Source organism: Amblyraja radiata, chromosome 5, assembly GCF_010909765.2.
Source record: "Amblyraja radiata isolate CabotCenter1 chromosome 5, sAmbRad1.1.pri, whole genome shotgun sequence".
NCBI lineage: Eukaryota > Metazoa > Chordata > Chondrichthyes > Rajiformes > Rajidae > Amblyraja > Amblyraja radiata.
Window position 1 is genome coordinate 67,286,983 of NC_045960.1, and position 26,779 is coordinate 67,313,761.

The 26,779-nt window shown below is 43.7% G+C and overlaps 2 protein-coding genes and 2 non-coding genes across 8 annotated transcripts in view; all 4 read left to right on the forward strand.

Annotated features, from left to right (window-relative positions):
• The window catches only part of tmem214 (transmembrane protein 214), a 41,466-nt gene extending 28,048 nt beyond the window's left edge, over nt 1-13,418 (forward strand). Inside the window, exons 11-17 of the mRNA XM_033021470.1 lie at nt 830-878; nt 1,216-1,329; nt 2,623-2,740; nt 7,158-7,254; nt 8,813-8,981; nt 9,485-9,636; nt 11,609-13,418. Coding sequence (XP_032877361.1) covers nt 830-878; nt 1,216-1,329; nt 2,623-2,740; nt 7,158-7,254; nt 8,813-8,981; nt 9,485-9,636; nt 11,609-11,735 — 826 coding nt within the window. The 3' untranslated portion in view covers nt 11,736-13,418. The remainder of the gene's footprint in view (nt 1-829; nt 879-1,215; nt 1,330-2,622; nt 2,741-7,157; nt 7,255-8,812; nt 8,982-9,484; nt 9,637-11,608) is intronic.
• Nucleotides 13,419-17,800: 4,382 nt separating this feature from the next.
• On the forward strand, nt 17,801-17,888 carry trnay-gua. Its single transcript is given in 2 exon segments — nt 17,801-17,837; nt 17,853-17,888. It is a non-coding gene; the product is annotated as a tRNA-Tyr (tRNA).
• A 472-nt stretch (nt 17,889-18,360) lies between these two features.
• Nucleotides 18,361-18,433, forward strand: trnaa-agc. Its single transcript has one exon. It is a non-coding gene; the product is annotated as a tRNA-Ala (tRNA).
• Nucleotides 18,434-21,126: 2,693 nt separating this feature from the next.
• The window catches only part of agbl5 (AGBL carboxypeptidase 5), an 80,122-nt gene continuing 74,469 nt past the window's right edge, over nt 21,127-26,779 (forward strand). For 4 of the 5 annotated variants that reach the window (XM_033021471.1, XM_033021472.1, XM_033021474.1 and 1 more), the window contains exon 1: nt 21,127-21,599. The gene's annotated coding sequence lies outside the window, so the exon portion shown is untranslated. The remainder of the gene's footprint in view (nt 21,600-26,779) is intronic. The other variant, XM_033021473.1, reaches the window with a different exon arrangement.

Genomic DNA, 26,779 nt, shown 5'->3' on the forward strand with positions numbered 1-26,779 from the left:
GACAGAAAGGAGTTTTCTTGTAAATTAGGAAAACGTGTTTTTCTTTCAGCTCTCTGTGATGGAATTTCTTACTTCTCTGGCATAAACATTTTCAAATTGTACTCGGAGAAGACTTATTTTGTTCACCATTGTGTAGAGGATATCTCAAATATCTAAAACAAGCAATAACTCAATTTTGACAAAATTGTCAGTTGCTTCCTTTTGTCAAATTAGGGCATAATATACCTGCACGGGAAGGTAGACGCTCCCGCCCCCATGAGTCTCTGGCAGATGGGGCTCGTCAGCCTGGGAAGGCAGTCCATCTAGGAGAGGGAAAACTCTGATTTAAAACCTCCACTGCCTTGTGGCCATATCCAGTCATGGAAAAGGCTCTTGGAGTAAACCTCAAGAAAATCCGGGGTCGAAGCACCTAAGGCAGTTGGTCGTTGTCTACAACCTACCTCTGGCAGCTCCTGCGACGGCGCTAGTGCCAAACTGTAACGGCCCTGCTGTTCCTTTGGATCGATCAGCGACGTGGAGAGGAGGGACGTGCTGCATGGGCAACAGCCTGTCCTCCATATGACAGGCTTGCATCCGACCACACATCACCTGCAAACTAGGATGCATCATCGATGGTCAGTCATGACCAGGGGGGGCCTACTAATTCAGCGCGACAGGCAGCATTTCGGGAGAGAAGGAATGGGTGACGTTTCAGGTCTGAAGAAGGCTCTCGACCCGAAACATCACCCATTCCTTCTCTCCAGAGATGCTGCCTGTCCCACTGAGTTGCTCCAGCATTTTGTGTCTTCCTGATTGCTTATTTAGTGATTTTTTTTTTTCTTTCTTTCAGTCTTCTGCTAAATCATCTTTTGGAAACCTGGGACAACATTCCAGTCAAGGTAACTTTCTTCAATTGGGTAAAAATATTGGGTTTTTTGTTTGAAAAGTTTGTTTGAAAATTGGAAAATCTGTAATGAAGCAATTGATCCAATGCCGTGAAAGTGTCATTCTTAAAATACTTTCATGAGGTATCTTTCAAAAGGTCATAATATAGAAACAAACCCTCAATTTATACTGATCTATTTTTACGGCAATTAAAATCTTTGATCTGCGGAGTGAAAAGAATATTATTTGAAAGTGGCAAGTGATGAGCAATCATAGGTTTTATAATGTGCCTGATGTTCACATTTTTAGAAATGGAGGATCATAAATTAACTTTAAAGCTTCTCATTGCAGGTGCAGAAATCTCTGCAGGAAACGGTGCGATCATTTAAAGTTACAAATGAAGAACTGTCTGTAAAGGGTGCCTTGAATTCACAAGAAATATCTGCCTGCAACTCTGCATGTAGTGTAAGGATATTAAATACATTTAATACGCTGTTGGTTATGTGTTATGTATTGTGAACTGTACACATTGTTTTCCCAGTGTTGGATTTGAAAGTGAATGCCTGTGAATGCCCCCCCCCCCCCCCCCCCCCCCCTTTTAAAGGACTTACCGTCCACTGTGCTTTAGCCGTCTTTTTACAGTGCCAACCTTCCTGTTCATCGCGGTGTGTGCCTGGCTTTGCACCGTGTGAATTTTTTAGACGGCAAGCGGGGGAAGCGCTGTCTAAAAAATTTGCACGGGCTGATGAAGGAAGCAATGAGTTTGTGTGTGTTCCACTCTTGACAGTCGCCGTTTCAGTTCCCCGTTTTTCAGGCGACTGCCGGCAACTTCTGAAAAATCGCCTAAGTGGGACAGGCCCATAAATTACCTTTTTAAACTATTTGTTGGCCCAAGTTTTTTTTTTAAACATTATCTTCCTCAGTGGACATGGTGGCACTAATGTTGATGCCATTTAACATTCATTCCCAAATTTGCTCTGGTGCTGAGCTGGTACCTTGAATCGAAATTCTTTGTTGTGAAAGTACTCCTGTCGTCTTGGTCGTCTTGGTCAGTGTGAAATTATAGGCTTTTGATCCAGTAATGAAGAAGGAATCGTGAAACGTGGGTCAAGAACCTGCAGGCGTTGCTACTGTAACTTCTGCATTTACCAGTGGGCTTCTCTAACTGTTGCCGTTGGAAAAGGAATATTAAGATGGGATGTCATTTCCTACATATTAGCGGTCAGAATTCAGCTTATCTCACTTGGCTTTTGCATTATCTCGTACTTGACAAAATCTTTGTCCCGAGTCTTATTAGAAAATAGGGTATTTTTTGCGCCTTTTGGGGTCATTCTGCAGGCCTTGCTGATGTGCAGTCGTTGTTATTGGAAATGCAGTACTCCCGGAGAGGTATGTTTTTTTTGATCCATTTTTGGTTGGTTGATGTTTGCAGAGAATAACACTATTACTCGTATATGAGTAGTACTATAGGATCTCTATTATCCAAATAAAATGCCAACAGGAACACATCTGAAAGAAGGCACTGTCCATAGTGCAGTAATACTGCAAATCCTAACTGGATTGACATGCCACTGTTTTTGCTTGCATCTTTGGAATATTCAACCAACACTGATTTGGAGCCAGTAATATTAACTAATCATGGTTGATTAAATGAAAGATGCAGATGCTAATTGTGTGTTTCTGTTCTTCGTGTGTCCAATTAGATAGATTTTTTGTGCATTGTGATGAATAATAAATGTTTACATGTCTGTTTTCCAGAATATCCTGCAGAAGTTGAGAGGCGGTGGATTTCCCTGGTTTCGTCTGTTACTTGTTCTAATGACTTTTGCTGCAGCGTTTGTGCTACATGATATTAGAGTACATGGGTCCTTCAATGGTTAGTAATAACTTTCATTGTTGAATATTGTTATTTTGGGGGAAGATTGTTGCAAAAGGAAAAAAAATGCAGAGTCCACCTTGGGTCTCACTATAAATTGTATTTGTGTGTCAAATATTATCTCTCCATTAAAATGGCCATTGATTTTCGGAACAAATAGCAGAAGTTTAGTTGGCAAGTAAATAGAGTACCAGGCCAGCTCTAGAATTTAGTTGACCCGTGAAAGTCCCATCTTTATTTATAACCTTTTTGACCTCTGACATCTTTTTGTCCTTAATGCCTTGACGTGAACATACATCAGAAATTGGCAAGATCCAGGAATTCTATCAACATATTTGGCAGTACAGGTGCACAACCTTTTATCCGAAAGCCTTGGGACCAGACACTGCTCGGATTTCGGGATTTTTCGGTTTTCCGAACGGAAGATTTTTAGCATAGATTTTAACATGTGGCTCAGTGGTAGAGTGCTCGGCACGTGGCCGCGAGTTTGCGCCTCGATCCCGGCAGTTACCCGGTCAGGGCCGGCCTTTAGCCAATAGGACCTATTTCTCCCAATTGGGCCCCGCGCCTAAGGGGGCCCCCGCGCTAGAGTAATCAACTCAATTGGAGCAAAGATCTTATAGCGCGCAAGATGGTCCACTCCTGCGAAATACAATGAACTGACGCGTAGTCCGCACCGGAGCGTAACCTCCGTCATTTCAGTAACCCCGACCCGACTTCAGTTATGCCTCTCGCAGCGTTGCGGGGGAACAGTTTAGGTGTTGTTAAATGTTTTTTATCACTTCCTTTTTAAACGGCACATACTGCAGATGCTGATTAAACCGAAGACAGACACAAAAGGCTGGAGTAAATCAGTGGATCAGGCTGCATCTCTGATGAGGAATACGTGATAATAGAAGGAAATAGGTGATATTTCGGGTCGACTTTTTCAATAGCTGCCATGAGGGGAGAAGCGCCGGCACCAAGAGCGAGCGAAAGCGTGGACAGACGGACTAAAGCAACGTTCATAGAGCGGCGTTGGTAGACATTTCGGGTCGAGACCCTTCTTCAGACTGATAGTCAAGGGAAAGGGAAACGGGAGATATCGGCATACCTTCCATTCACTTGTCCTTAGTACCGTCCATAGCTCTTGCTCCTCTTTCCCCGTCGCCGTGCTTCACGCACACAGCCCCGGCTCCCGCCCTCCCCCCTCTCTCCAGGAAGACGCGGTAAACAATACACGGAGGGCCGGGCCGGGGGTTGCAGCAACGTTTACAAACCTCGGACTCAGCTCACGCCCGGACCCAGGCATCCGTTCCTGCCGCTGGACATCTCCCTCCCTTACCTCCCTTCCCTTCTTCTCTCCCTTCTCCCCTCAGACTCCGCTAAACAAACACACACACACACACACAGCATGTCCGGCAGATCCTTCCTCTCTCTTTTCCCTTCTCTCCCCTCCCTTTGCCGAAACCCTTCCTCAGACTGATAGGGGGGACTGATAGGGCAGTCTGAGGAAGGGTTTCGGCCCGAAGCGTTACCTATTTCCTTCGCTCCATAGATGCTGCTGCACCCCGCGGCGTTTCTCCAGCATTTTTGTGAATCCCTAGACCTAGTTCAGTGAGCGTCCACCGAGGGTCACCCGGAGAGGTGACCGCGGAACCTCTCCGGGCGACCCTCGGTGGACGCTCACTGTACTAGGTCTAGGGATTCCTACTCCCGGGCAATATACCCTCCCTTTTTTCCAGGACCGAAAATGTCCTATTTTCAGAGCTTTTCAGTTTCCGGAATTTCGGATAAAAGGTTGTGCACCTGGACAAGGAAAGTTGAAAAGGGATTCGGATATTTTAACAGTGTCTTGGCCTTGTTGTGCAGTATGAAATGGCAAAGGTTATGCTGTGAATATGTAAAATGCTAGTTTGTCCCGACTGTGGTTCTGTGTTCAATTCTGGCTATCGTACTTTATTTGACCATCCCCGGAGAGGTTGCGGAAGAAATGTGCTAGAATAGTACAGGGATGAAAGACTTGCAAGGCTTGAGCTTTTTCCAAATACTTAAGGAATTGGTTATTGATTCATCAAGCAATAAAAATTACTGTAAATGTCAAAATACAATGGCATATGATTTATAACAGATGACAGTCCGACCACTGTCAAAAATGATAATTGTGTAAATCTACCTCCTGTGAGGATATTTTTGGGGGCTGTGAAGGGTGACACTTTCACACCCATCCTCCAAATTGGGGTTGCTCTGACATCTGTTTGATCTTGTATGGTTCTGTTTTTAAGACCACAGATATTTTCATGGAATGTTCATTAATGCATTGTCCGTATGAGAGGCATTTATGACCATAAAACAATTGTCAAATATGTTTTGTGCTCGCATGTGGTGGAACTACCAAACTTGAACTTGATTTTCAATACCAAGCTTGCCTACTTGTTGCATTTGTGGATTGGAAGCTGCGAGAGAATTTTGTACTGGATGTCAGATAACCAATCAAAATTATAAATTTAAAGCTCCAACAGCATCAAAGTTTGTCTGTATCTTCTAACAAGAAATGTAAGTTGGATTAGTAGTCTTTAGCTATCTACTGAAGCTCTTGCTCCTTGTACAAATGGTAGGGAAGAAAATATCAGAACAGAAGAAAAAGACTTAACACCTGCCCCTATATCTCCTCCCTCGCATCAATCCAGTAACCCCAGCAGTCCTTCCAGGTGCGACAAATGACCATGTGCACCTCCTTATCTACCACAGTTTCTGTTCCCAATGTGGCCACCTTTATATCATTGAGAACAAGTGTAGACTAAACGACTGTTTCACCAAACATGTGCTCGGTCTGCCAAGTCCTGCTGAATCTCCAGGTTGCTAATCATTTTAACTCCCCTTCCCTTACTGACCTTTTGATCCTGGGCCACCTCCATTGTCAGTGAGGTCACGCTCAAACTATGAACAGCACGTTGTATTCTGCATGACTAGCTTATAACCTAACAGCATGAAAATTGAATTCTCCAATTTTGGGTAACTACCAAACAAAGCTCCCACACCCCTCCCTGCCCTGTGCCACACTTGGATTCACACACATCTTCCACTTTCCCCTCCCTGTTCCTTCCTCTTGCTTCACAATTCGTACATCTTCTATCCTTCTCATGCTTTTCGTCCTTTCATCTCTAGCCCTTTGTCTGACTACCCGCCAATCAATACCCCACCAACCTGCATCCACCTATTATTTGCCAGGCTTTGTCCTACCCCAACTTCTCTTCCAGCTTCAGTCCGAAGAAGGGTCTTGACCTTAAAATACACCTATTCACATTCTCCAAGGATGCCTGACCTGCTGAGTGAGTTACTCCAGTGCTTTGTTTAAAAATATATATAAATCATTATCTGCAGTTCCTTGTGAATCTATTAGAACGGTAGGCCCACCACTTGTAAATGTGCATCCAGATATAGGTTTTATAGAAATGTGGTTATTGGTCTAAGATGCCAAATTAAATTTGGGCAGCTTGTATGGTAGTTATATTTTATTATCTTTATTGTTTCTGTAATCCAACAAGAAATTGCATTCAATTAATGTTGGTCAATTAACTTTGCATTTAGTCTCTATTCCATGCTTTTAATCGGTCAATCACATTTTAATATCAAGAAGAGAGTCAAAAGTTTTATTGTCATGTGTCCCAGATAGGACAATGAAATTCTTGCTTGCTGCAGCACAACAGAATATGTAAACATAGTACAGAACAGGAGATAAAAGTTCAGTGTGTCTATATAACCATAGACCATATATATACACAATAAATATACAGATAAAGTGCAATAGGCTGTTATTGTTCAGTTTGTTTGATGGCGAGTTTAATAGCTTGATGGCTGTGGGGAAGTAGCTGTTCCTGAACCTGGATGTTCCAGATTTCAAGCTCCTGTACCTTCTTCCTGATGGCAGCGGAGAGATGTGTGTGTGGCCAGGACGGTGTGGGTCCTTGATGATGCTGGCAGCCTTTTTGAGGCAGCGACTGCGATAGATCCCTTCGATGGTGGGGAGGTCAGATCTGATGATGGACTGGGCAGTGGTCACAACTTTCTGCAATCTTTTCCGCTCCTGGAGGTTCAAGTTACTGATCCAAGCCACGATGCAACAGTCAGTATGCTCGCTACTGTGCACCTGTAGAAGTTCGAGAGAGTCCTCCTTGACATACCGACTCTCCGTAATTGTGGTGTTAAATTTCCAGTAACACAAACGTAATAAGCTTTCCCTGTATTCCTTGAAGTGCCTCAAATGCTTTAATTTTGTTCAGAAACTTCTTCAGACATGTGAATTTCCAGATATGTATTCTGCTGGAGATATTTTTATAAACTTAGTATCGTGTAAACTATTGAAACCACTAATGCCTGTTAAGAAGTATTAGAATATCATTACTGGCCAGTCATCGATTCTCTTTATCTTCCTCAGCTTCTTCATCTGCTCATATCCTTCAACAGTCAGGGTTAATATCTATATCTGAACAGGCTTGGAATAAAGTGTCTTATTATTCCAGACAGGGATACAGGTGGGTGTATTTGATAAAGTGTCTGGAAATACCACTGTCTTTTTTTCCAACTGTCCTGCATAAAATAGAAAAATTGAATTCAGAGCAAAGTACAATTTGGCTTTATTGTTAACTTTCAAATATCAACGGTCTTTCATTTAAATCCTCCCTGTTTGTTTGCATTTCCTTCCAAGTGGATCTTTTATTTTATTGCCAGTAATTGATTGTTATATCTAAAATAATGCTTGCCTATAAAGACCATCTTTTGTGTCAAAGTAGCATATTGTTTGAATATTTCAACAGTCTAAAAGCTTCAATTTACAAAATCTTAAGCGTTATAAATTGACAATAGAACCTAGTCCCTTGAACAAATATTCTGTACTCTTGATGGGAATAATGTGATTTTTAAATCTGTTTTTGATACGGTGGGATTTTACATTGTCTTTTTAAAGTTGGTCGCCCAGATACAAAGTACAGCTGTCTTTTTTGAGTTGATAGGAATGGGTGGGAGAAGTTACTGAGGTCTAGCAGGACTTGGAGGGAGTATGGGTGCAAGTGGAATTGAGTATGTAAAATTGTAATCTCCTGCACCCATAATTTCTAATTAGTTTAGTGACATAGCGTGGAAACAGGCCCTTCGGCCCACACATCTGCCAATCCCACCCAACCTACATCCACCTATCATTTGTTCAGCTTTGCACTATCCCAACCCCTCTTCCAACTTTCTCCCCCCCCCCCCCCCCCCCCATTGGTATGAAGAAAGGTCCCGACCGGAAACGTCTGTCCATTCCCTCAACGGATGCTGCCTGATGGGCCTGTCCCACTTAGGCAAAAAAAAATTTAGGCGACTACAGGCGACTTGACTGTCGCCACAAGCCCGCGGGGGTGTCGCCTGTATGGTCGTGAGTAGTCTCCTCAGCCGTGCAAAGAGTCTTAGCGTCCTTCTGGTCGCCGCAAAATTTTCAACATGTTGAAACATTTTTGGCGACAGTGGGTTTGACGCATATGAGCGTATCTTGACTTATCCTGACGTAGGTGCTATGGTATGTTGTCGACAGGTTAACATAAGTTGTTGCCGGTGCTGACTTCGGTGAATTCCATTGGCGACTACGTCAACCGGCGACAGGCACCGGCAACTGAATTGTCTTACCTTGTCGCGGGTGGATGTAGGTTGTCGTAGGTGGACGTCCTAATGGTCGCCGGTTGTCGGTAGCTTGCCGTAGCTTTACATCGACTAGGAGGTAGGCTGTTGTAGTAATTGTCGTAGACATTGTCATAAGGGGGTCCAGTCGCCGGTTTTTCGACGACCTGCTACGACTATGGCAGTCGCCAAAAAAATCGCCTAAGTGGGACAGGCCCATTACTCGCTGAGTTCATCCAGCTCTTTGTATTTTTACTGTTTATTTGACGACTCTCAACCATTCTGTACCACGAATCTTCAACATGGAGAATAGTGTTACTTGGGGAGCATGATCCATAAATTAATTTCTGAATCCTTAAAATGCATTTTATGATTCCTTGTGTTTGCTGTTATGTGGTTTCTGACCTGTCCATACGCTCCTTTTCATTATCTTCGCAGTTGGGTAGAAACAAATACTCCACATTATTATTCAGAAGCTGTAACGATGTTTGGACCAAGTCTTGAGCTGGGTTGGAGAAAGTTATCTGAATCAGCTGTGTATATAAAAGAGAACTTGTCATATCATGTTTCATGGATCATTGAAAATGTGCCCAAGTTTGCTCATTGGGTAAGTATTAATGTTTTCATAAGTCTCATGCATGCAGCAGGTTTTGATAGTGACATGTGCAACATGTTTGTCACCTCCGTTTCATGTTTTGTTGTTCATTTTGAAGTTTGATAATTTGAACTCTTGACCATGCATTTTATAATGCGAAAAAGCAAGATGAGATCCCTCTGATTCCATTCTTCCTCCCACCTCCGACAGGGGTAAATGGGGGTTGTGTCGTCTAAGATCATGTCCATAGTGCAAGATGATTTGATAGAGACAAGCAAAATCCAGAATAATGTGGAAACATTTTTTGGAGCAAAAGGGGATTATCTCGACTGATAGTGTCCACTAAGCATTGTAAGTGGATACTTTAATTCAAATAGTACTTTTTACACAACTGGAGCTGTAGGTAGAGTGATATTCAAGTGGAAACTCTCTTCCCTGGTATTTCATTCAGTTGCATATTGTGGATTTGTGGAAATATAAGACTAGGACATAACCCGAATGTCTTCTCTTTTCAGCTTCACTCTAATCTTCCGGACACAGTGTTCCACGTTGTAGAATATATCAAGGAATTACTTCTCTTTGTCCATCAGAATTACATATTACCAATTGTGGAATATATGAAAATAGTGATATTGCATTGGTGGAGACAATTTGTTAATTCTTGCGAGTAAGTAGCTGTTCTGTTACTTTTTTCCCCTTTCCAAGATGTTTGGAGCCCAAATCATTGGCAGTGAAATTTGGTGTATGTTGGGTGTTTCTGGGGTACAGTGGTGCTTTTCATATTTATGGAGAATATTGCATTTTTTCCAATGCAAGATTATCCTATTATTTACTTTCCCTTGTGAAATACTGTAAAACTCTAATCTGGCACCGATGGAACTTAATAGGGCTATGGGATAATATCCTATGACTGTCCTGAAATATTTCACTTATTTAGATGTTATACAGTTGCAATTCCAGTAAATTAGGAGAACATGGAGAAGAGGAAGTGTAATCTGACGAGCTAGATAGTGAACAATTGAGATTTCTGAATTGGATTTAACACAGATGTTTTACTGTACAATAATAGTTCAATGGATTCTGGAAAATAAATAAATGTATGTTGTTATTAGGATATTATTAAAATCCACCAACATCCCTCACTCCCATCGCCAACTATGACACCTAAGGTCATAGGTTTTGAGTTTCAAAGTAAATGGTCATGAGATGCGAGTTGAAACTTAAATTTTGGTGTTGAAATGGGAGATCTTTTGATCTTCAAAGAGTACAGCCCCCTGGTTGCCCATTTATCTGAATTTAATATTTTTTCCATCAACATCACTAACGTATGCAACAAATGGTTGATAATATCATTAAGTACAGATAACTAAAAAAGAGAACAGCATTTTTTGTTTTACAATTATGTTACATCTAACAATTTAAACGTTGAATTTGTTTCAAAAACTAAGCAAGGTGTAAGTAAGGTGATGGAACAGAATGGGATAAATTCAAGTAATAAGATTGCTAGATTTCAGAATCAGAATGCCGTTTATTGTCATTTAAACATGGGTTCAAACGAAATTACGTTCCTGCAGTCATAACACAAAAAAACGAAAACACACAGTTAACACAATTCCACACAAATGTCCAATACAGTGAATCTGCAAACACCTCCTCACTGTGATGGAAGGCAAAAGTCTTATCTCTTCCCTGTTCTCTGTTCTTTATTCTTCTCCCGCAGTCAAGCAGTCAAACTGCTGCATCAAGCTGATCGAGGCTCTTGATTTTAGAGCCCCCGGCGGGCGATGGTAAGTCCCGCGGCCCTTTAAGCCGCGCTGGGCGTTGTAAGGCCCCGCTCCGGGTCGATTTAAACCCCTCGATTCGGGCGGGCGAAGTTTGCCGTTGCGGGAGCTCCGAAAAGCGGTCTCCCACCAGGGACCGACGAGCTCCCGATGTTACCGTCCACAGGGCCTGCAGCCGAAGCTCCCAAGTCGGGTCGCAGCCGTGCGCCACCACAGCGCTTCGCACTCCGAAGTCGGCCAGCTCTGATATGGTGAGTCCGCAGGCTCTGCGACTGGAGCCCCAGGTCGATTCCGGTTGGAGGCCGCCGGCTCCACGATGTTAGGCCCCAACGACAACGGAAACTCGACAAGGAAAAAGTCGGGCCCCCGTACAGGGAAATGATTAAAAAGTATCCCCAACCCCCTCCCCCACATATACACAACTAAAAATAATATAAAACTAAAATCAAAACCTACACCTAACATAGGACAAAAAAGAAAAAAAAAGACAGACGGACTGCAGAGACCGCTGCCACGAGGCGCCGCCATCTTGTCCAGTTGACATTTTGTAATGTTATTTTAAATTGTTCAAGTGTTGCCATGCATTTGCACTTATGGATGATGTGAAGGAAGTATTTATAGATATTTTAAATGCCATACATCAAGATCTCAGGTGGAAATGGATAATTATAAACTAGTGTTATAAAGCAGCATCTGTGGAGAAAACAGAATGTTTCCAATCATCTCTCCACGGATGTTGCCTGACTTGAGTATTTTCAGCTTTTAGTAAGTTTATCTGACTGTGGTTTGGGAATGCATACCAAGCCTGAGCTTGCATTTGCAATTGTTTATTTTTTTTACATCTCTACCAATTTTTAGGGGTGAAATCAATTGGGATTGCATGAAGAAACACTTTGTGTACACCACACATGTAACGTGGGGTTATCTACAGAATACTACAACCGCTATCAAAAACTGGGCTGCCTCAGTGATCGCCAGTTATTAAACAAGAAGAATGTTCATGTTCGTTTCGGAGTAGCATAATCACTTTCAGCATTTTTGAGGAGATGGATTGCATTTTCAGCCGGAGAGAGCATAATCAGTTGAACTGAAAGTACAAATGCCACTTAATTCCTTCATTTATAAAAATTTATAACAAATGCATGTATTTTGTACCCTGTTTTCCCAAAACTCTTCAGTGGTGACTGTCTTCTATATTGTAATTACAAGATCTTTACATTAAATTTTGGATGAAAATTCTCAATACCAATTAATATTTATTGCTATAAACAGTTGTTCACACATTGCAAAAAAAAGATTTGATTCGAAATAGTAGATTGAATATAGTATTTTAATGAACATCCAATGTTAAACAAGCCAATTGTACACTTTAATGGGACATCTTGCATATTAAAGTAATTGCATTGTTAACATCTAATTTATCAATCTTGGTGGTTTGTGTCCAGTTACCACAGTAAGAGGTTGAAGTCATTCATGTTGCATGCAGTCTATCAAGAGGTTTCATGTGAAATATTGTTTGTAACAGGTATGAATGTCCATGTTCAACAATACCTATTAGAAATATCATTCTAACTAGCCCCCGTGAAATGGGTTGCAAAATCTGTCATTTCTACTTTTATCTCCTACTCATTAATATTTAAAATTTTACATGTTAACACAGAATGTTGTCATGTTATCAAATGGCATGAAAGTTTTGTTCAGAATAAGTGACACAATCGTGGCAAGACATCAAGGGTCTGATTCATCATCTTTATAAAGAACATCATCAATTATAAAGGCACTTGTTCCTATCTTGTTGCTATCCATTGTAATTGTAAAAAAATTCAGTCCATCGAAGATATGTAATTCTAATATAATTGTTGTGGCTGCACCTAGCCAAAATTCTAGATGATAAGTGAAATAGTGTAATTTGTCTTGGCATGTTTGTTGCTGTTTCTAACTCTACTTCCAGATCTGAAAAGATCCTTACAAATGAGTTGGAGTTCAGCTAGCGCTTTGTGGGCGCTTCATTTCAGGAGCCAATTGCAAAGCTTCATTTACAAATACCATCTCTGCCGCCTCTCTTTCCACCCCCCTCCCTCCTCCACACCACAATCCCCAATAACATTTGCAAATTGCAGGTACATTAAATGCTCTCCCAAAGAGTGTGGATAAATTGAAATAGTTAAATGCTCAGGTCGGGGACAATACCTATATTTAGTTAAATAGCGTGGGAGCCAGAATGAGTCTTTGCGTGAAAAGAGAGCCAATCTTTGCACTCTGAATTATTGTTCCAAATAAAGTGTTGCAAATTGGCAGTTATGACAATTCTTCTCCTGTCAATGTCATTTTCCCAGTCCTATCATATGCACTAGATGCTAAATTGCTTGTAAATATTGTTTAAAAATATATTTTGCCTACTCCATCAACTGACTGCATTTATTAATGACCTTTTGTTTTGCTGTTGAGATGGAACACTGTTGCCTTGTTCATACACTAATTTATTAAAGTAAATTTTAACTGGGGGAAATTCTACAATGTACATATGAACCAGAGTGCTGGTTAGGGTTGGTGAACCTTTAGCTAACTAGTCATATGTTATTTCTTTTTCAGGACAGTGTTGTCTTTAAATGTATATTTCAATCGTGAATTAATTTCTGGTGGAAAAATAAATGGTATTGAACAAGTATTTTGAATCGTTGATTTTAAGAAGTAATTCGAAACTTTTCAATATTCCTTAAGGCACGTTTCCCCCCGAAACTTGACGTTTCCACTAAACAAAAATTAACATACTTGTGAAAATTTATTGTAGTTGGCCAATTAGTGCTCTTAATACTGGACCAGTCACCACTTGAATTAAGTTAGATATTGGCAGGGTTGCTCAATAAGTAAATCGACTTGAGAGATGAAAAGGAAGTTCCTACTTTGTCACCCATAATGTAGTCCAGATTGGTGTATTCTGGGGCTTTGTTTTCTTTTTATGAGCAACATATTTGATTGTACAATACCTGTGTTTGTTATCTTGTAACTTCAAAGAGAATGCAAGCTGACATAAACTAAACTATATTTTCGTGGGACCATGAAGTTGTAGAGATAAAATAGGCCATGTGGAATCTGAAATGCAAATAGTGTAATTGAACAGTTTGGAAATGGGACGAAGCCACTCATTAGGAACATGCAAAATAAAATAACGGATTTCAGTAAGAATGGCTACTCTTTCTCGTACACTATGAAGCGCATCTAAAAAATTGACCAGTTTTTTGTAAAAACAGTAGATAGGCAAAGTCTTTGATACTCTGCTGAGCAGGAATTCTTTTTGATAAGATACAAGCACCTTCCACTGTGTTGATAAGGGACAGCACCCAACCTGCTTTGCATCAGGTGGTCAGGACTTTGCTGCTAGCTGCTGAACACTTGAATTATAACTTTGTGCAATCCCTCCAGTTGCAACTTAAAGTGACTGAGCTTTAGAATTCTTCCTGGTGAAGAAAAATATGCCCCATCCCCAAATCATTCAGCTTTGGCTTAAATTTCTCACATTATGAGACTGAATCCTTGATCTGAGGGAGGGGAAACACCACCTTTCTACCCTGCTGAATTTTGAAGAGTGAATTTTGAAACTTGAGCTTCTGGTTGCATGTCATTTCAACTTCATTTCTCATTCCCACACTGATCTGTCCTTCCTCAGCCTTCCCCATTACAATATTGAGGCCAAACACAAATTAGAAGAATAACCTAGTGACCTGGTGTCAAGACAATATGACCTTTCAATGTCAGCAAGACAAAGGAGATGGTGATCGACTTCAGGAAGTGAAGCCCTATACATACCCCAGTATGCATTGATGGTGTAGAAGTAGAGATGGTTGAAAGGTTCAAATTCTTAGGAGCACATATCACCAGCAACCTGTCCTGGACCATCTATATTGAAGTAGTGGCCAAAAAAACACACAATGCCTCTCTTTCCTGAAAAGGCTTAGGACGTTCAGAATGTCCCTAACAAATCTCACCAACTACAGATGCGGTGTAGAAAGCATTTTATTGGGATACATCAAAGAATGGTTTGGGAACAGCTCCATCTAAGACCACAAGAAGTTGCAGAGAATTGTGGATGCAGCCCAGACCATCACACAAACCAACCAACGTTCCACTGACTTAATTTACACTTCACGCTGCCTCGGCAGAGGCACCAGTATAATCATGGACGAGTCTCACCCTAGCCACTCCGTCTTCTCACCTCTCCCATCAGGCAAGAGGTATAGAAGTGTGAAAACGCACATCTCCAGATTCAGGGACAGTTTCTTCCCAGTTATCAGGCAACTGAACAATTCTATCAACAAGAGAGCAGTCCTGAGCCACTATCTACCTCATTGAAGACCCTCGGACTATCTTTAATCAAACTTTACTGGACTTTATCTTGCACTAAATGTTATTTATTTTATCATGTATCTACACTAGATGGCTTGATTGTAATCATGTATTGTCTTTACGCTGACTCGTTAGCACGCAACAAAAGCTTTTTACTGTATCCCCGGTACATGTGACAAACTAAACAAAATATTTCATAACCTATAACTCAATAATATAGACTTTTAATGTTCAACTTTCAATAACACACATATTTGGTGTTCCTTTCCCCACCCCTTCCAGTCTATCTAGGTTCTCCCTTTGTTCACCTTTTCCATTCGCAGCACTGCAGTTCCATTTGCCCATCACCCTTACACCCAATCACCTAGGTTTCCCCTCCAGGTCTACCTTTCCTGCCCATTTCCACCTACCCATAATTGCTCCCTTACTGGCTATACATCACTTCTACCCTTACGTCTTCCCCTCCCACAACAACCTGGCTCTATCTGCCCATATTTTCTTTCCTGATCTGTTTCCACCTTTCACCCACCAACCACCCTAAGCTTCACTGCCCTCCCCCAGGAAAGATACACCTTGGAACAGAGGCCAGAATTCTCTGCAGTATTAAGGCCCTTTTGTTACCTAAATTTCATGGGGTGGAAGATTGCAACCTTCACGTGGTCCCCCCTGTTTTGACGAATGTAATCAACCCGGCGTGCACAATCAAATAGAACAAGTTGTCCTACAACTTTAGGCTGTGCACACCATACGCAAGAAGAAGACCTATCTTCATTATTTTTCATGTGGGCACCACTTTGGCAACAGTCTTTGCTCACTGAGAACCACATTGAATATTAAATTAACATTGCTTATTGCTGCTGAATAATGTCATTTTACATAGGGACATGCAACAAAATTAACTGGTTGAAACCAACCTGATTTCCCGGTGGCTCAGCATTTCAACTCGCCCTCCCATTCCGAATCTGACCTTTCTGTCCTGGGCCTCCTCAATGGCCAGAGTGAGTCCCACTGCAAATTGGTGGAGCAGCATTTCATATTTCGCTTGGGTAGTTTACACCCCATCGGTATGAACATTGAGTTCTCCAATTTTAGGTGGTCCTTGCTTTCTCCCTCCTTCCCCTCCCCTTCCCAGCTCTTCCACAGCCCACTGTCTCTGCCTCTTCCCTTCTTCTTCTCGCCCCCCCCCCCCCCCCCCCACCCCCACATCATTCTGAAGCAAAGAACAAAGATCTTTGGTCCGAAGAAGGGTCTCGACCCGAAACGCTGCCTATTCCTTCGCTCCATAGATGCTGCCTCACCCGTTGAGTTTTTCCAGCATTTTTGTCTACCTTCGATTTTTCCAGCATCTGCAGTTCTTTCTTATACATTAAATAGAAAAATACATAGAATGAAATAGGCATGAATTAGACAAAAGCAGAATGCTGTCAATACACATGCATGGACTCGGGCTCTACTGCCCTGGCCCATTGAATGGCCCCTTGCTTCTCATTACTTCCCCATCCACTCTTGATCCGTCAAACTATGTTCCTGAACCCTTTCACATAGAAATGTCTTCCACATTTGTTGCCCTCTGACCCTCTTCTGTCCTTCCATAAACACCCAGCCTTAGATCCATTAGTCTTTAGGCCCACCCAATACCATGTCTGGCCACCAGGTCCCATCTCCGCACCCAACATCGTCCCTGACCATATACTCCAGCCCCACACCCTTCCATTCATCAGGTACCATTCCCGGCCCCAGGCCCATGCAAGCGCCTGGCACCGATCACCATTAAATAGAAGGTCGAATGTGTCAACTCTTGTACTGCACCATATTATTGCTTTCTTTATCTGGCTGGTCACTAGGTTTTAACATCTCGCCCTTGAAGCCTCCCAATCAGTCTGAAGAAGGATGCCAACCTGAAATGTTGTCTGTCCAATCACTCCCTAAATGCTGACAGGCCTGCTGAGAACTTCCAGCACTTTGTATTAAAACAACACCTCGTGTTCTGCGTGGGTAGTCGACAAACCAATGGTACGAATATTAAATATTCCAGCTTCAGGTAACCGTAACCCGTTGCGTTTCCTACTGTCTTTGCTTCTGATCCACTTAGGTCTTTCTGCCCTCCTTTTCCATACTCTCCTCTAGGCCCTCCAAATCACTCAGTTTTGTCCAAAGATTATAGAGGAGCTATAATCTTTGGTTTTGTCCCTCCCTCCACCTAATCTGGATCCATCCACCCATCACTCACATACCTTCCCTCCCACCCCCCACCCCTCCCGGTTCCTTCTGCCTACTTTCTCCATGTCCGATTCCAACCTAACATCCTACCCTCTGTCTAACAACCGGGATCCCCCACCTAATTCCATCTACCCATCATCACTCATCCCTGGTACACAAAATTGCTGGGGAAACTCAGCGGGTGTCTACATCACTCATCCCTTCTTGTCCCACCTGCCTCCTCTCCACCCTCGATCCAAAACCTCAACAATCGATGCTTTGAAACAAAAAAGACGCTGCTCGACCTGCTAAGTACCTCCATCAGTTTATATTTTGTCTCAGTCTGCCATGCCCAAAGATACTGCTCCTCTAGTATGGTCATGCCTCATTCCCAGCAGCGGATTGAGGGATTGAGCAGCACCGTGAATCTGGTGCAACGCCAGCACCACTGGGCGGGCGGGCGGGCGGGCGGACACACGAGGCGCGGGAGCGGTTCATTCTACTGTGCCTTCGATAGCTCAGATGGTAGAGCGGAGGACTGTAGTTGATTATACTGGAAATCCTTAGGTCGCTGGTTCGATTCCGGCTCGAAGGACGTTTATTTTTCTTCCTCCATATGAGATTTGAAGCTTTTTTGTTTGCGCTTTATGTATTTCAAGGAAGCACTTCATGTAATAATTTAATTCAGCGGATCGGGAACCAGCTGTAGGGGGAACGGGTAGGGACTGTTCTTCAGAGCCCGGCTCTGTTACCTCCCCAGGTGCTGGAACCTTGCGCGTAACACAAAGTGCTGGAGGAAGGAGGGGAGGGGTGAGAGGGGAGGGGAATGCTGCAGGGGAGGATGAGTTCCTCCAGCATTTTGTGTTACGCGCAAGGTTCCAGCACCTTCAGTTCCTTGCGTTTCCATTAACAATGTATCCCGTGGTTGGAGGCTCTTGCTCGGGGGGAAATGGGGAGGGTGACCATCCGTGGGCCCGGTCCGTGCAGTATTACCATTTAACACAGACCGCTAACAGGTTGCGTTCTTCGTCGCTCTTCAAGGTTCCTCTGGATTATCATGTCCAGCAGGGGGATTAGCTCAAATGGTAGAGCGCTCGCTTAGCATGCGAGAGGTAGCGGGATCGATGCCCGTATCCTCCATATTTTTCCTGCAGTCATTTAAGGAAGGACTTTTCATGAGATGGGTTATCTATAGTTCCGACGGGAGAAAAAATTTCTGAGTGTGTATTTCGCCTGAATATCCTGGAATTGGAATAAGATGAGCCGGTCGTAGTTTTGATTCATACGCGTGGCTATCACCTATTGAGCGATGTCCGGATCACTTGGACGGGGCCGAAGAGATGGTGGAGCACCTGGTGGCGACGGTGGAGGATTTAGATTTATTTATGTTTTAGATTTCCAGCATGTGCAGTTGTTTTTGATTCTCACTCATCTTATCATTGGGACGCTACTAACCAAAAAGTGTAGGAATAAATGTTATCACTGTGACAGATTGACATTATCCCTTAACCGCTGAGAAATATTCGTATCTGGGTCATAATGCAATATATATTGGGATCGAATTATTATTTTTGTTGCATACTCTAAGATTAATAGAAAACATTATCGAGAGATAAGGAATTGAAAAACAGTATGTATTTTTTTTAATTTTATTTTTCTTTGTAGAAAATGCTGCAGGTAAGCAATTGGTTTGAGATAGAAACAGGAAATTGTGAAAATTTTCTACAGAAAGGTGGGTTTATAATGCACAAAGGCTATTCCCAAATGGGTGGTGCATGGCGGACTCATGGATTCTCCCAGCTTATTATCTCTTCAGTGCTTAACCCTGTGCACAGAGCAAAGTGAACAAGCGAAACTCTTCACTCTGTGAACAATGTAGAGAGCCATTGTCCACCATTGTGGACAAGTTGGGTATCAGTGAGTGTGAATGTCTCAAACCTCACATAATAAACAGTACAAGTACCAGTGAATAATAATAATAATAATAATATATATTTTATTGTCATTGCACGTCAGTGCAACGAGATTTAGTGTGCAGCTCCACTGATGTACAAGAAAGGTAAATAAATACAATACATAAATAAGCAAGCTGAATTGATTGACGTGACCATCTGAGGGAGACTGTCCAAAGGGAGTGGGTGGGGGGGCACTCATTAGGGCCGGTTCAGAGCTGCTATAGCTCTTGGGATAAAACTGTTCCTGAGTCTAGAGGTTCGGGCATAGAAGGCCTTGTAACGTCTGCCGGAGGGAAGTAGTTGAAACAGACCGTGGCAGGGGTGTGATGAGTCCTTATGGATGCTGAGAGCCTTCCTGAGGCACCGCGTGTGGTAGATGCCCTCCAAGGCTGGTAGCTCTGTCCCGAAGCTCCCCCCTTCCACCAGTTACGCAGTTGCAAATGAAATCCTTAGCCATGGATCATTATGAGTTAAGTTAACCATCTCCCACAGATGGATTATCCAGGTATCTTGAAGTCTGAAGAAGGGTTTCGGCCCGAAACGTCGCCTATTTCCTTCGCTCCATAGATGCTGCTGCACCCGCTGAGTTCCTCCAGCAATTTTGTGTACCCCCCTATCTTGAATCCATCCTGTAATGAACAGTTCAGGATTCAGCAGTCCATTCTGCAGATGACCAGGTTGAAAATAATTTAAACTTCTTACCAATATGGTTATATTGCTAATTTGCAGACTGTCCAAATTCTCTGGGACAATTAACTGATTTTTACTGGTGTATTGTACTGGCTTGTTTTCACATTTTTTGCTGCTTTGACAATGGGTGAATAACTTTGCCCAGCTTGCATTTGCTGGTTTAGAGCAATTTCTTTCACAACACTTTTTCCTTGTAACTTACTCTTTCCATATTTTCCTTAACATCTACTATTGCTATTTGCAGTGGGCTGGCTAAATGCTGCAACAACTAACAATTGAATTGTTCAATGCAAGGTAATATAATTAAACGCTCTCGGGAGAAACCGGAGTGTCCTGGGGAAACCCATTTGGTCACAGAGAACGTGCAAATCGCACCCATGTAGCAATAGAAGCCATGATCCCTAGCGCTGGGAGGAAGGAGCAGCAGCAGCAGCTCCACTAGCTACCCTCTCATCCCATGGACTACAGTGAGGGAAGGAACTGCCGATGCTGCTTTTACACCGAAGATAAACACAAATTATGGAGTAACTCAACGGGGCAGACCGTATCTCTGGAGAAAAATAAATGGGTGACGTTTCGGGTCGAGACCCTTCTTCAGACCAGGACTACAACCCAGCGGTATGAATATTGATTTATCTAACTTCAAATAACCCTTGCTCTCCCCCCTCCCCCCCTCTCTCTCTCGTCTCTCCGACCCACTCTAGCTCTCCGATTAGCTTTATTACTGTCCTCATGATTAATTCTATTGCTCCAGATACGCTGCCCGTCCCGCTGAGTTACTCCAGCTTTTTGTGTCTATCTCCGGTTTAAACTAAGCATCTGCAGTTTCTTCCTACACACTATGAACATTTCTTTGATCATTACAACTAGTTGTGTTACTCCAGCATTTTGTCTATTTTCCTGATCAACGTTTGCTTTGATCTGCCCTATGTACACCTTACCCGGAAACCCGTCTAGTTTCCATCCCTCTCCACTGAGGAAGGGTCCCAACACCTTCTCTCCAGAGTTGCTGCCCCCCCCATACTGAGTTACTCCAGCATGTTGTGCCCCTCATGGACTAGTGTCGGCCCCGCATTGCGCATGCGCTCTCTAAGCTGGCCGGGGGGTGGGGCTTTGTTGTCAGCCAATGAGGAGGCGCGGTGCTGCGGTGAGCGCGGCGCCCAATGGGGGAGGCGGTTGCTGCTGCCAGGCGGAGCGGGGGGGTTGGCACCGGTTTGTTTGGGGAAATAGACAAAGAGCCGCGGGCGCCGTCAGCGACCGAGCGACACGGAGCCCGACCGACCGGCTGGCGGGGATCACAACACAAGCGGGCAGGGCGGGCAGCAGAGGGTAGCCAGAGGCTCGGGCGAAGGAGGCAGCGCCAGGCTGAGCCGACAGCGGCTCGGCGACCGCGACAACGGCTGGAGGAGCCGCCGGCAGCGGGAAGCCGAGGCGCAGCGGCGGCGTCGCGACCGGGACGCCGTGACCCAGAGCCGGAGAGAGCGGTCCACCGCCGAGCCTGGCGGAGAGGGCGGCGAGCAGGTGGAGTTCGGGGAGCCGGCTTTGGAGAACCGGCCGGAGGAAGGGGCCGCTGGACCGGCTGAGGGCGGCGCGGAGAGCCCGGGGGATGGAAGCCGCAGCCCCGAGATCCGGCTGAGCCCCGCCGCGGACACTCGGCCCAGGTGAGCTAGGCCCGCGTGACGTCACAAGCGGCCGGCGTCACCCAGTAGCGCTCCCCTGTGAATTACGTCATGGGGAGAGGGTGCTCGGTGGGCCCGTGACACTCATTGCTGCCAATACAAGGGACAGCAAGGATTGACACCAATGTGTATGCGTCTGGTACTGGCAATTACTGTTCGGTGGTGGCGGCATTTGTGAGATCGCATTAATGCCATTTAAAACTTGACGTGATCATTTCTATATAGGTGTTATATCAACATCAGATCTCATTCCCACGCATGTAATTTCTGCCAAGTAATGTAATTCATGAAATGGGGTTTGGCTTGGTGGATCGAGATAATGTCAGTAACATAACAGTCGAGTGACGATTGACACAATGACCAATATATGCGTTTCTTAGGACAATCCTTGTCTTAGAATAGCAACTGGAATGTTTATTGTTAGATTTTTAAAAACAAATTACCGTTATTTATCTGTTGAAATGTATTTTGTGATGCCTTTATTAACTTGGAGATTAACTTAAAGCAATGTTCTTAAATTCACGACTAAGTTTTGATGGGTCATATCTTGCTGGCTCATTGTTAGTGATTCCCAGAATCACTAAGCCCTTCAGCCCACTGTGTTCACACTGATCATTGATTACCCGTTTACTCTAGTTCTATGTTGTCCCACTTTTTCACCCTTAGACTAAGGACAATTTACAGTGGCCAATTAACTTAAAACAATGCAGTTAGATACAAAATGCTGGAGTAACTCAGTGGGCAGGCAGCATCTCTGGAGAGAAGGAATGGTGACGTTTTGGGTCGAGACCCTTCAGAATGATGTCAGCGGTTCTGAGAATGTAGTCGGAGACAGTAAGACTGGTGGGAGAACTGGGGAGGGTGTGAATAGAGAGGGAAAGCAAGGGCTATTTGAAGTTAGAGAAGTCACTGTTCATACCGCTGGGGTGTAAGCTACCCAAGCGAAATATGAGGTGCTGTTCCTCCAATGTGCGGTGGGCCACACTCCGACAATGGAGGAGGCCCAGGGCAGAGAGGTCAGATTGGGAATGGGAGGGGGAGTTAAAGTGCTGAGCAACCGGGAGATCTGGTAGGTTAAGGCGGACTTGAGCGGAGGTGTTCAGCGAAACATTCATGAAAGCTATGGACCTCCACTGTTGTATCATTGATCACTGAACAGGTACTTTGGATCTGTCTTCACTAAGGAGGACACAAAGAATCTTCCTGATATAGTAGTGGCCAGAGGATTTGTGGTGACGGAGGAACGGAAGGAAATCCACATTAGGCAGGAAATGGTGTTGGATAGACTGATGGGACTGAAGGCTGATAAATCCCCTGGGCCTGATGGTCTGCATCCCAGGGTACTTAAGGAAGTGGCTCTAGAAATCGTGGATGCATTGCTGATAATTTTCCAATGTTCTATAGACTCAGGATCAGTTCCTGTGGATTGGAGGGTAGCTAATGTTATCCCACTTTTTAAGAAAGACGGGAGAGAGAAAACGGAATTATTGACCAGTTAGCCTGACATCGGTGGTGGGGAAGATGCTGGTCAATTATAAAAGATGAGATAGCCAAACATTTGGATAGCCGTAACAGGATCGGTCCGAGTCAGTATGGATTTACGAAGGGGAAATCATGCTTGACTAATCTTCTGAAATTTTTTGAAGATGTAACTAGGAAAATGGACAAGGGAGAGCCAGTGAATGTAGTGTACCTGGACTTTCAGAAAGCATTTGATAAGGTCCCACATAGGAGATTAGTGGGCAAAATTAGGGCACATGGTATTGGGGGTAGAGTGCTGACATGGATAGAAAAGTGGTTGGCAGGCAGGAAACGAAGAGAAGGGATTAACGGGTCCCTTTCAGAATGGCAGGCAGTGACTAGTGGGGTACCGCAAGGCTCGGTGCTGGGACCACAGCTCTATTTACAATATACATCAATGATTTGGATGAAGGGATTCAAAGTAACATTAGCAAATTTGCAGATGACACAAAGCTGGGTGGCAGTGTGAACTGTGAGGAGGATGCTATGAGAGTGCAGGGTGACTTGGACGGGTTGGGGGAGTGGGCATATGCATGGCAGATGAAGTTTAATGCGGATAAATGTGAGGTTATCCACTTTGGTAGCAAAACCAGGAAGGCAGATTACTATCTAAATGGTGTCAAGTTGGGAAACGGGGAAGTACAACGGGATCTGGGGATCCTTGTACATCAGTCTATGAAAGTAAGCATGCAGGTACAGCAGGCAGTGAAGAAAGCGAATGGCATGTTGGCCTTTGTAACAAGAGGAATCGTATATAGGAGCAAAGAGGTCCTTCTGCAGTTGTACAGAGCCCTAGTGAGACCACACCTGGAGTATTGTGTACAGTTTTGGTCCATTAATTTGAGGAAGGACATTCTTGCTATTGAGGGAGTGCAGCGTATGTTTACAAGGTTAATTCCCAGGATGGCGGGATTGTCATATGCTGAGAGAATGGAGCAGCTGGGCTTGTACACTCTGGAGTTTAGAAGGATGAGAGGGAATCTCATTGAAACATATAAGATTGTTAAGGGTTTGGACATGCTAGAGGCAGGAAACATGTTCCCGATGTTGGGGGAGTCCAGAACCAGGGGCCACAGTTTAAGAATAAGGAGTAAGCCATTTAGAACGGAGACAGGGAACACTTTTTCTCACAGAGAGTGTTGAGTCTGTGGAATTCTCTGCCTCAGAGGGCGGTGGAGGCGGGTTCTCTGGATGCATTTAAGAGAGAGCTAGATGGAGCTCTTAAAAATAGCGGAGTCAAGGGATATGGGGAGAAGGTAGGAACGGGGTACTCATTGGGGATGATCAGCCATGATCACATTGAATGGCGGTGCTGGCTCAAAGGGCCGAATGGCCTACTCCCGCCTATTGTCTATTGATGCTGACTGAGTCGTATACTCCTTTCCATTTCCTGCAGTCGATGGTTTGATCCTTCATTTTGCAGCGATTAAGAGAGGGATTGTTGTCTGAACACCATGTTACTAAGCTCTCTACTTCCTGTACTCTGTCTTGTCATTGTTTGAGATCTGGCTCATCACATTGGTATAATGTTCAAACATGCAAACAGAGTTATTGCAGACTTTGGCTTTGGAGTATACAGGGATAATAATAAGGGGCTGAGATCACATCCTTGTAGGGCACAGGGGTTGAGAAGAATTATTGTAGGGGATGTTTTGTCATTCATTCTTGCTAATTATTAACTGTGAGTCAGGAAGTTGAGTTCCAGTTTGCTGCGTCCAAGGTCCAGAAGTTTGGAGATTAGTTGGCATTCTGGTGTGGAAACAGAGCTATAGTCAATAAATATGAGTCTAATGTAGGAGTCCTTGTTATCCAGATATTCCAGGAATGAGTGTAGGGCCAGGGAGATGACATTTGTTGTCGTGAACCTGTTATAGTGGTAGGCAAATTGCAGTGGTCCGGGAGACTGGAGTTCATCTGCTCCATGACCAGCCTTGTGAGGTACTTCATGATTGTAGATGTCAGAGCCACCAGACAGTAGTTGTTAAGGCATGCTTTTCTTTGGCATTGGGTGACAGGAGATGTTAAATGTGTCCCTGAATATCCTGCCCGCTGTTCCAAGCAGGTTCTGAGAACGGGACCCAGGACTTGAGGCAGGTGCCATAATTTCACTACCTTTCTGTTCATAATGAGCATAGAATGCATTAAGCTCGTTGAGGAGGTATGCAAAATTGCCAGTGATACCGCCTGACTTCACATTGTAGCCTGTTATAGCATGCATAACTTGCCACAATTGATGAGTGTCCATGTGGTTATTCTGGGACTCTATCTTGGTCTGGAGTTCTCTTTGTCGATGGTTGTATACAGATTTCTTGTGCTAGTTGGGATTGTTCGACTTGAAGCCAGACAGCCTATTCTAACAACAAGAAACGCTGAGTTCACCATCCCCTGATAATAAGGACGTGGAGGATAAGATAAGGCAAAAAGGGAAGTTAATGTTAGACACCAAGATTTAAATACGGCAGAGAGCACAGAAAGTGAAGGAATTAATTAAAATGCAAATTTGTTGACCAAAGAGGACATAGAAAACATATTGTGTAGAAAGGAACTGCAAATGCTGGTTTATACGCAAAATAGACACAACATGCAGGATTAATTCAGCAGATCAGGCAGCATTTCTGAAGAAAAAGGACGGTGTAGATTGGCTATAGCATGTTAGCCAATTAGAATGCTTAGTAATTATAACCCCGCCTAATTATAACATTCATTGTGTAAGATCCTCCCACTGTCTACCAGTACGAGGAGCAGTGTGAATGTGTGATGACCTGCGTAGTAGTTAATGACCTAAACAATAAAGATGCTTGTGTTTCAACCTGTGTGAGGTTGAAATCTTTACATACTGTCAGAAAATCGGGTCTACCCCGCTCTGTTTACCACGATTTATTTTGTTTACCAGTTTTTATTTGTGAGTTTTGGTTGTGATTTGAGGACATTGCTAACTCTTGTCGAAAGCCTAGCCCGCTTGTGTTTGATTCTGATATCGCCGAGCGATGGCGAATGTTTGAGAAGGACTACTCGCATTATATCCGCATCGTTCACCGAAAATATCCCGACGATCTGAAAGCCTTTCTACTGTTGAATTTAGCGGGTCCGGAAGCTATGATCCGCGTTTGTTAGGTATGTGATAATTAGCATATGTAATTAGTGTCTAGTGATGTTTTGTGATGTCTTGTGCAAGTACGCATGTGCATGGGGAGACTCAAGGTGACGTCCTGCAGTAAAGAAGCTTGTATGATTACTCCCGTGTCCGAGCCTTATTTCAAGCCTGTTCAAAGCACCCAAATACCCAACAGCGTTGACTTGTTTGAATTTGCACCAGCTCAACTAGACGGGAATGATCTGGTAGTGGTCCCGGCTGAATCTATTGACAACTCGATAGTTTTGCTGAGGAAGTTTAGAGGACTGTGTGACCTGCCGTCTATCAGAATCCTCGAGAGAACAAGATTTTTTGCTCGAATGCAACAGGCTGACGAGCTTGTGGAACGATTCATCAGCGACTTGAGACGTATCAGCTCTCGATGCAGATTTGGTAAGTTGACAAATGAGCTAGTTTGTGATAAAATTGTGGGAGGAATGAGCGACCGCAAGCTACGAGCCGAACTGCTGCGGAACGCTGAACTGACTTTGGAGCAAGCGATTCATGC